Raw genomic sequence first — 10,788 nt, forward strand, 5'->3', positions numbered from 1 at the left:
GCTGTGCCCCCTCCCAGCTTCTTGTGCACCTCCAGCCTTCTCAGTCGGTAGAGCACGGGAAGCTGAAAAGTCCTTGACTAGTGTAAGCACTGCTTAGCAACAACTAAAACATCAGTGTGTTATCAACTTTGTTCTCATCCTAAATCCAAAACACAGTACTGTACCTGCTACTAGGAAAAAAATGAACTCTATCCCAGCTGAAACCAGGACAGTATGGTACAAAATTCCATATATATTCATGTGTTCGTGCATCACAGTGCCTCTAAGTTTGCTGTTAAAAATCTCAAGATGCATCTGACAAAACTGAATTTTCTCTGCACTGTAAAAAACATGGACTTCAGGGGAAGTCTCCCTGTTGAATCTCAGGGAGGAGGTTAAGCCTTTTCTTTCTTCCTTTTTTATGCACTGGTGTTATTACAGATGTGTGGTGATGCCTTGCAGTAAAAGGGTGTATTTCACTGTCTTAAACCTAAGTTTAAAATCCTTGGGTCTGACCTAGAGAGTTCTAGCCACAAAGCAAAACTTTAACAAATACACATTTTCTGAATAACTTCTATTCTACAAGCTTCTTTCGTGATGTTTGACACAGAAGATAAATGAGATCTACTTGAACAGTTCTTATTGCCTAGATTGGAGATAAATACTGTCACTAGATTCTGCAAAATGAAGAGAGGGACAAAAAAAGGAATTCAGACATTTTATATAAATATACATTTTTGAAATTGGTAAGATGGAATTGTAGTCTGTTGTGCAAGTATAACTTCATAATTTCTATGAAAACTGTAACTCTTTCATTAATTGTAGACATGCTGTTATTTGTCTCCTGTCGTTTTCCACATATTTTAAATGTCATGGTTCTTTTGATAGCGATAATGAGTTTATTAATGTGAGGTCCAATTCTTCTGTGAAATTTCACCTCAAACATAACTTTAATTAGATTCTTTTATAAATATTCTGCCATCTTACCACTTTCAAAAATGTATATTTATATAAAATGTCTGAATTCCTTTTTTTGTCCCTCTCTTCATTTTGCAGTATGTAGTGACTCTTTCATTAATTGTAGACATGCTCTTATTTGTCTTATGTCATTTTCCACATTTCTAGCAGCCTGCTATCTCTTGACTTCATCTTTAGATCAGTCAAAAGTCCAAATAGAGCTCCAGATCTTTAAGGAGGGTTTTTCAATGCTGAGGCATTTATGTAGATTAATCTGAGTTTAATATTAAAGTGGAGTAAGCTTCCAGAGTGGAGGAAAAATAAAGCAACTTTCCACATAGGAGTGGCAACAGATGAGGTAACTGCTGTGTAACTGAGGATTCTGAGACTGGTGCCTGATGACCTTAATACTCTGCACTATAGACTGGCGGTTTAGCAGCTGTCTATGAATAATTGAATTGCTCCAGTAGTGGGACAGAAACCATTATAGATGTCAAGGTAAATCATGGCTGTTCATGAGTCAGAAAGGTAACCTGCCTTAAAGGTATGCTTCTTTAATTTGGATTTGACTTTCCTTGAACCCAAATAGTCATAACTTAAAAATAAGCCCCAACTTCTGATATTCCACAAATGAATGGCTTAATGTGAGATACAAATGTTGTATATTTAACAAATATATCATGAAATGATGGTCAGAACAATACAAATGGTGAGCGCATGCAATGCTGGCTAAACATTTCTTTGATAGCTGAGTTTGATATGATGTTTTAAAACAGTACTCCCCTTCCTGAAGAAAGTAGATGGTTCATTCTTAATTGTGCTTGTATGCTCAATAGATTAGTTAACTGTTCCAGAGTTACTGTTTAGAATCATATGTCTTTTGTTTTTCAGAAATGCAAATCTACCAACCTTTCTTCCAGCTGCTTATTAATATGTACAGTTTTTGCAGAAGATGAGTGTCTGATGGACATGTGCTTTACAGTTCAGAGGTGTGGATGAACACCTGTCTAAATTGTGCTTTTCCAAAGGACAGCAGTTATCCTACAATACTGGCTCCCAAGTGTTGTCAGACAATAATCTTTTCAGATTCAATGTTCTACAGAATTTGGAAACAAAGAAATATGCTTTTAAGTGTGTGGGAAAAAGTTTAATGACAATATCATGTTTATCTCTTCCCCCCCTCTAGTACTCACTTAATGAAAGAAAACTACTTGAAATGAGGACAGAAGTAGTGGAACTGGTAAGAATTTGGTAGCTGATTATTACACAGCAAATCTTTTTGTACTTGTGTTATAGACTTGGTATTCTTTTTGGAGTTGGTCATGTCTTTAGGCACTTTAATGTACAAAATGTCATTGTGCTTTATTATTTCTATGTGTATTTTCATATTGGTACAGATAACTGAAGTGCCTACAGAATAAAAAGGCTTTTATATATATATTATTAGACCTTGTGCATGCATAGATAAACTGTTTGGTGGTCACTTTGTTCTGAAACTTGATGCATGTAGTATTTTCTCTAGATGGAATTCTACACTCAATGTTAGTTTATGAAATTAATTTTTTTGTTCCCCCTCCATGTTCAGTGAGACTGAAACACATTGCTAGATTGATTTGGCTTCATTTTAGAGGAGGTTTTTACCAAGCACTTCCTCTTCCTTTTGTTTCCTTTGTGTGGTATAGGGAATTATCCCTAGGAAGATGTGTAGCAGTAAATCACTAACTGATTCACAGTGTTTCAGTAGTGCTGATTTGTAAATATCAGCAACTCGGCAGCTGTTGTTCTCAGTTTACAAGTTTGATCTTTCAGTCTTTTCTGAGTAATAATTCTATGCCATTTTTTTGCAGAAGTCCTGTCTTCTGTCATAATCAGATTCTGAATTTGTCTGTAGCTGGTTTTGTGGTAGAATTCATTAAAAGATGAAGACATGCTTTTTTACATCAGAAGACAAATTCTCAGTTTTTCTAATGATCCATAAATCTTTATGCTCCGGTATGTTTTTGTCACAAGAGGCTCTTGGACTTCTCAGTAGCTCTTTTAATTGAGCAGTGACTTTAACATTGGTGGGCCAAATGACAGATTGAAGTTAATGTTTATGCTACTAGATTGAGATAAGAAGGTATCCGGTTCTGCCACTTTCTAGATTACGTGCTAAGGAACATGTAATCATATAAATTTCCCGAGTTCACCAATTATTCAAATCCTTGGATATCATCAGCTAGGAAGGAACTTGTTCTCTTTGAATGCAAATTAACATACATTTAAGAAGGAACCAAAAATACAACTTGAAGGGATGGGTTAAATTTCTAAATAAACTAGAAACTGTTCAGATTGCATCATTTTGTTGCTTTGTTTTTTAGCATGCGCAACAAGATCGAGCTCTGACCCAAACGGACAGAAAAATAGACACAGAAGTTGCAGATCTGAAAACAATGCTTGAATCGCACAAACTTGATACTATTAAGTACTTAGCAGGTAAGGAATCTGTTGGTTGTCTCTGATGGTGAAGCTGTTAAACGTTGTTAAATGTTTGGCAAACTCTTGACTGACTGTATTCATAAAGGCCCTGATTTAAAAAACAAACAAACAAAAAAAACTTGAAATAGTCTCAGTCAAGATTAGCAGCCTTACTTGTGTAGTTAACCCAGACAAAGTTTCCCATGATTTGCAACTTTTAGTTTGCGTGGGCCATGGCTGCATGACTTTTTCCCCCCCTGCTTTATTCTGTAATAATAACGTGTATGAGAAATCTGAAAGACTGCCTGTTAATGGGGGCCAAAAAGTTCTTCTATGCCTGACTCAATTTATAAAAGCAGCCTGCTGCATGCCTTTCTAGGATTTCTTCATCCGTCTGATGGAGATCTATATGCAAAGTGGAACACTTCAGCTTTTCTGACTGTTCAGTGTCACACATTTAAACTTCCATTTTTCAGGCATGTGCATTAGAAAAATACTATATATGTGTGTGTGCCTGCATTATTGCCATAGGTAACTAATATTTTGACATTTTTCTACTGAGCATGCAGTGCTATTAAATGAGCGGGTTTGCAGTAGAAAATTATTCTTCTGATTTAGATTTTCTGATTATTCTTTCACAATAGATTTTGTCACAAGTGCAATCACATCTATTCATAGTACTGTACTTCAGGCATATCCTTTAGAGAGAACCATTACTGGAAAATAAAAGGCAATTTATTAAAATGGGAGGAAGTTCTTTTCCCCACCATCCCTACTCAAAAACGTGTTGAACTCTGCATGGGGAAAAAAAATAAATTAAAAATAACTTGCATTGTGTTTGAAGTGCTCCTGTTGAAAACAATGGCAAAAGTCTTTTGTCTGTATATCTGGAAACCAAAAGTTAATTTCATTTAAAAAGAAATTTTAAAAATTGCAAACTGATAAGCCTCATTAACGATAGCTTTCATTTATTTGTTTGCTGGATACTTGACTGTGATTTAATAATCCTGTTGTTCATTTCCTCACTTTACAACTGTAACTTGCCATATTGATCTTTTTTGGAATGGTAAGCAACTAAGGGTTTCTTTCAGCCTTTTGATAGTTTTTCAGCCCAGTTTTCTTACATTCGTTTTTTTTCCCCTTCCTTATTTGTCATTTTTGTGCCCTTCCACCTTGAAATTGTTTGTTGTAAATTAAAAGCCTTATTTTCTTACATGGGGAAGGGGTAGTGGTTAACGTTTAGTATTGTAGTAAGATGTGTACATAGCTTTCTGAAGAAATGTTCCGACAGCTAATGATTTATTGTCTCCATTTTCCTCCCCATTTTCTTTCAGGTTCAGTATTTACATGCCTTACTGTAGCACTGGGATTTTATCGTTTATGGATATAAAAAACCACCAATTTAAAGGGACTTCTACTGTCTTGGTTTCTGAAAAAAAGTTTTATCTTTGCCTGGACTTTAACCATGTCTTGACTGTTTTTTTAGGGTTGTTTTTTTTTGTAAAGCAGACTATATTGAGAATGTAACCAAAGACGTGCCTAGAAACAAACTGTGCACATATCATGCATATTTTGAAACTTACCTCTGATGAAAGCATGGTATACGCATTTCTGCCATTTCCCTCCATTCTGAACTGCAGCACACCTCGCTGCTGCAAAGTGTCATGTAAAGACTGGCATTGGTACCAGTGGTATGGGGCTGCATGCTGTACAGAAGAATCTATGGAATTGTGTTCCATTGCCTATACAGGCATGCTTGCCGGAGCCGGTTGTGTGTATCAGACTGAAGTCTTGATTATTAATGTAAAACTGAAACTACACGTTTTGTGGCTTGGAGGCACTCTTGTATAAGTAGAATTTATGTTAACTGAATCGTGCTTAATTTCCTCCTTCTAAGACTTGTTCATATAGTTACTATGATCAAATATTTGTTTTGCTGTTTTTACAACATTACAGTCATCAGCTTGTTTTCCAGATGGCTGTCCAATCAGTCATCTTTCATGAAAGACTACTGTGTAACGATAGCAGTGTTTGTTGCTAGTTTTGTTTGTATTATATTTGTAGAGGTTTTTGTGACTGACTTGCCTTGGTACATATAAGTATCTGATACTCATTCCATATGCTAATTGTTAACTTTACCACTATAACTGGAAGTTGGAAATGCAGTAAAATACACTAGTTGTGTTAATTTACAGTTAAGTGATATGAAGTGTCTCTGGTGCTGCCTTCTTGCTGGAAGTGAATTGATGCTTCTAGAAAGGAAGGAGATTTTAAATGGTGGTTCTGAAGCAGTGTCTTAGGTGAGGGAACTGCAATACTGACAGTCTTCTGGGGTTTTTGTTGGTTTACTTCTTAAAAAAAAAAATTAAAAAATTCCTGTTTGTTCTTCAAATGTGGAACTTTGATAGTGATTATAATAATGAAAGCAGTAATGGAGACCTGCAAGGATGTTTAATCCACTTCTGAGCAAGCCCCTGTGAACTAGTAAGTGCAACTGAAAGCAGTGAAGGAAGGTGCCCAGTGTATCCAGATACCTGTCACTCTTCCACTGATGAAATGGGTGCTTTAGTAGCAGAGCTGCCATCTGTGTTCCTTCAGTTAAGGGAAATTTCCCTTTCTTGCTTGCTCTTAGGAAGAGAGAACAATCTATGCACTGGTAATAAATGCTGTTAGAGCACAATCGTGGCTTTGCTTAATGAAAGTAAAGCTGTTTGGCTACTTTGTGCCTGTGCTGTAATAACCATTTAACTTTTTTGGTGATTGGGAGTGCCAACTTTGATCATGTGCAAGTGTGGAGGAAGAGATGCATGCCTGTAACAGTACTGTACTGGCCTGAAATAAAGAATTTTGAATATTTCATAGAATTTGCTGAGTTTTCATTATAAATGCAACTTTTTAATTTGAATTTAATCGCTTTGTTTGAAAGTAAGTCACTGCTAATAGGACTTTTTTTAAGCTAAGGATTGGCAAAGTTGACAGCCCCTCTAACACACTGAAGAGGAAAGAACAGTCAATAATGTAAGGAAAACTATTATTGCAGAATAACTTAACAGGCCCTCTAAATTGAATGAATCTGTATTCAAGATCTTCCCTTTTTTGTTTAAAAATATTTTTTGTACTTACTTAGAGGACTTGACACTCTCTCAAATTAGACAAGCACTAATTTAATGTTTGGAATGACTTCAGTGTTGGTTCCTCTCTTCCCAGGACAGATGGTTCTATACATGTCTGTGTAATCAGTACATCTTTGCCTGTACGCCTCAGCACCTGATAAATAGTCGCTAAAATAATTTTTAGAACTACTTTTAAATATAGGGTCTATCCTGCTAAAAATAGATACTATGCAAATAAATTTCTTTTCAGGGCAGGTGGAAGGAGAAGTGAAAGATTATAAAACAGCATTGTCCTGGAATTAGCAAAGTGTCAGGAAAACCAGCACTTCTCGGTGAGTGTTCTAAACAAGGAATAAAGCTAATATGTCACTCAGGAAAAGGGCGCTATAAATTATTATTTCCTAGCCCATGAAGTCTTCAAGTGTGATGTAAAAGCTTGTTACTCCTATGTGCATAGATGCAAAATCTTCTCCGGTTTCCTTTGCTTTTGAAGATCAGTTTAGCAGTCTTTCTAACACAGTCTCATCGTGTGTACCACATGTATTCATTGGCATTCCAAAAAGGTAGAAAATCCCTCCATATATTTCCAAACACAAATTCTTTCAAAGCGATTTAAACCCAAAGAATGAGCCTTTTGGTACAGGTGAGGAGCAAATACATCAGGACGTACTACTAAATGTCTCTTGAAAAGCAACAGTTGGGTGTCAAATGATCACTAAATTAATAAATAGGAGACCTAAGTTGGCAATTCTCCAATTTTTTTTCTGTAAGACTCTATCATGCTGTATATTGTCTTTAACTTGAATCAGTAGCAATTCTAAATGTACAGAAATACTTTCCAGTTCTCTGACTTCAGATTTTGATTTTTAATTTGCAGAGCTCTTTCAAAAGATGCAAGTGAAAAATAAATGGGACTGTTTTACCATAAAACCACTTCTGTTGTGAAAAACTGCAGTAGCTCCCCCTTGACTCAGAAATGTATCTGTTCATTTCCTGCCTGGCAGGAAAAAAGTATAAAAGAAAAAAACTAATTGAGAAATGTTAGATCTCTAAGTTAGTTTGCAAGAATAGAGGATGGAGCTAAAGCTGAGCTCCAGCTCTGATTTGCTTTCAGGAAGAGCCTGTCTCTATTGAGAGTAAAGAGTAGCAGCCTGCCTATGTTAAAACTAGTTGTGAGTGTTCCCTGTGAACTTCTACATTCACACAGCGAAGACAGGAGGTTCTTTAAGGATTTATTTCCTTTTGGGGAAGGACATCGAGAATCATTCCATTTGCTGGAAAACCTAAGTTGCTCCTAAAGCTTTTCTGTGTTTTGCAGAACAAATTGAGATCCAGAGTTCTTACAAAAGTGTATTTACTTGTAATATGTTAGTGGGATATATATATATTTATATACTGGATTTAACTGCTTGTCTATCTTGCTTTCCCTCTTGTTTTCAGTAAAAATCTGTAAGGGAACCGTCTCCTTTTCCGTATCTATTAGCTAAAGTGTTCGCTTTAAGTATTTTATTACTGTTAAATCACATGCTGTCTAGCCCTTTCTCTATTGGAAGTGTTGATTGCATCATTCATTTCCCAGAATGTTGCAGAGTTGTACTTAAAACCACGAGTTGACAAATGGAAACATATTTTTAATGTAGGTATGTAATCTGCTTCAATTTTTCTAACCACAAATGTTTTGGTTTACTAGAATAAGCCTTATTCTAGTTGTGAGTATTCACGTAACTGACCTTTTCATAAATGGTGAAATCCTAGCTCCGTGCAGCTATTCACAGTTCCTCTTGACTTTGGAGATGGTGTGCTTTTACCTTCTAGATATTTTGAGTCATACCGCTTCAGTGGACTTTCCTCTTCTTATCTTGCTACCACCTTGCGCAGGAAAACTTGTGGAGGTTTTTGTGTGGATTTTTTTTTTTTTTTAATCAGCAAAGGTAGCTAAATTCCTGTGACTAGTTCCTTTGAACTACTGGTTGCAAGGTGTGAACAAGACTTAGTTTTGCACCTCCCACTGAGTTTTCGGGAATCAAGTAAACTGCCTTTATTATGATTTTTGCAAGACAATTCGATATTTTAAAAAACTCCCATGTAAAGTCTTTTTTCAAGGAATAAGTACACTGTAAAATTAATTTTTTTAATGCTTTAATATATTGAGAAAAGTTGTATTCAGAAAGTAAGTATTGATTAGTTTGACAATGGTGGTTTCTTTTTAATCATTTTTTCCTTCGGTTATCTATATCTTGAGTTTATAGGGCTTTTTGTTGTGGGGTGGGTTTTTTATGGGAGGTGGTTGTGTTTTAGAGTAAAGCTTTCTGTATAAGCAATTCATTTTCTTCTATTTAGGGGCTGACAGTTCATTTGCAATCAAATATGCGCGTGGAATATTAGGGTTTGCTGTAATCGGAAACAAGTGCATACAGTCTTTGAGATGGAGAGGCTGTTGTGTCTTTGTTGGGAAAGCTTCCTTTGGCTTAAAACGTGTTTTACCAAACATTTTAAAGCAGTAGTGTTGATTCTTTTTTTTACACTTAAATTCTGTGTCAGAGCAATTGCTTCTTATCCTTAATGTGCAGTTTTGTAACTAGATAAAGATCATAGAGGGAAGATAGCAGTGTTTGGATAGTGTTCCTTCAAAATCTGTCCATTCCAAGAAAGAAGATTCCAGTTTTCTTGGGAGAATGCCCAGCTAGTATCAAAAACAAAATACTGGAAATGAGTGAAAGTATTGCGGCAAGTATCAATCTTGGGCCAATGTTTATCCCTGTAGTGAGGGACACTAACATGTTGTAATATTTCAAATACCCTACCTCCCTTTGCTGTTCCGAGATGCATCCTATTAAACTCTTAGAAGTTCATTAGGTTCTCCATTGTATTCTGAAATTATATCAGCTTGAGTCAAGTCATGACTAATACTACTCATGAATAGTCTCTTCTTGTTGCAGGAGTAAAAACGTAGTGAGGAAAAAAGAAGGGTGGTGTGTTGCGGTGGTTTTTGTTTGTTGGTTTTTCCTGCAGGCAAGTGGCACATGTTCTGTGAGAACTTTGAACAGAACTGTATGGTACATGAATATAATAATGGCATACTTATAGCAGGCAATTGAATTTGGTCAAATCAAGCCTGTATACAGGGCTCCGGGGTTTGCTTCGGAACTGATAGGGTGAGTAATAGTTGTATTGGCAGGGGGTGGGAAGGGAAGCAGGGCAGGTTTCTCAGCATGAAGGGTAAAACTCAAGAGTTTATACTGTTTATACTTTCATCTCCAGCTTTGGTCCTTCTCCATTGTCAGAAATCTTGTAGTCCTCTTATGTAGGACTGTCAGCAATGTGTGTTACTCCATGAATAGGCAACTATTAAATACATCACTTTTGATTGTGATTTTTGTCCAGAATAATTTGTATTGCTCCCAGTCATTCTCCTGTCTTTACTCAGGATCTATTTTCTTGTTGGAAAAGTGTACTAAGCATTATATATTTACAAAGTCCTCCCAGTGATGCAAGACATTAATAAATACAAAGGCCACTTCAGAAGCTCCCCTTAAAGACTACTTACTACAACCGGATCCAGATAGTGGCTGGCGATTTTGATAATCTTTTATATCTCGGCTTTCAAAGAAGTCAATTCTAATGCCTCGTGATTTACATGCAGAATTCCCTTGTGTTCCTTAGACGCCAGCTAGGCCAAGGCACTAACCGCCTTCTTGTCTGAGCTACTGAACTCTTCACTGAGCTTTTAAAACCAAATAAAGCTACAGGCATGAGCCTATAAAAAAAAAAAATAAAAATTAGCCACTGATGATGCACAGATGAGACTGAGCATGTCTAGTGTGGATGCTGCATGTGGGTTTTACATCAGTAAAGCCTTTGACACCGTTCACCACAGCATTCTCCTGGAAAAACCGGCTGCTCATGGCTTGGACGGGCATACTCTTCGCTGGGTAAAAACTGGCTGGATGGCCAAGCCCAGAGAGTTGTGGTGAATGGAGTTCAATCCCGTTGGCGGCCGGTCACGAGCGGTGTTCCCCAGGGCTCAGTTTTGGGGCCAGTTCTGTTCAATATCTTTATCAATGATCTGTACGAGGGGATCGAGTGCACCCTCAGTAAGTTTGCAGACGACACCAAGTTGGGCGGGAGTGTTGATCTGCTCGAGGGTAGGAAGGCTCTGCAGAGGGACCTGGACAGGCTGGATCGATGGGCCGAGGCCAAGCGTATGAGGTTCAACAAGGCCAAGTGCCGGGTCCTGCACCTGGGTCACAACAACCCCATGCAGCGCTACAGGCCTGGGGAA

General features: G+C 37.1%; 1 protein-coding gene across 1 annotated transcript in view; it reads left to right on the forward strand.

Annotated features, from left to right (window-relative positions):
• Positions 1–6,257, forward strand: part of MCUR1 (mitochondrial calcium uniporter regulator 1) — a 31,332-nt gene extending 25,075 nt beyond the window's left edge. Inside the window, exons 7-9 of the mRNA XM_009326555.1 lie at positions 2,123–2,176; positions 3,297–3,411; positions 4,728–6,257. Coding sequence (XP_009324830.1) covers positions 2,123–2,176; positions 3,297–3,411; positions 4,728–4,783 — 225 coding nt within the window. The 3' untranslated portion in view covers positions 4,784–6,257. The remainder of the gene's footprint in view (positions 1–2,122; positions 2,177–3,296; positions 3,412–4,727) is intronic.
• Positions 6,258–10,788: the final 4,531 nt, after the last annotated feature.

The sequence above is a fragment of the Pygoscelis adeliae genome, unplaced genomic scaffold (assembly GCF_000699105.1).
Source record: "Pygoscelis adeliae isolate BGI_AS28 unplaced genomic scaffold, ASM69910v1 Scaffold186, whole genome shotgun sequence".
NCBI classification, from domain to species: Eukaryota; Metazoa; Chordata; class Aves; order Sphenisciformes; family Spheniscidae; genus Pygoscelis; species Pygoscelis adeliae.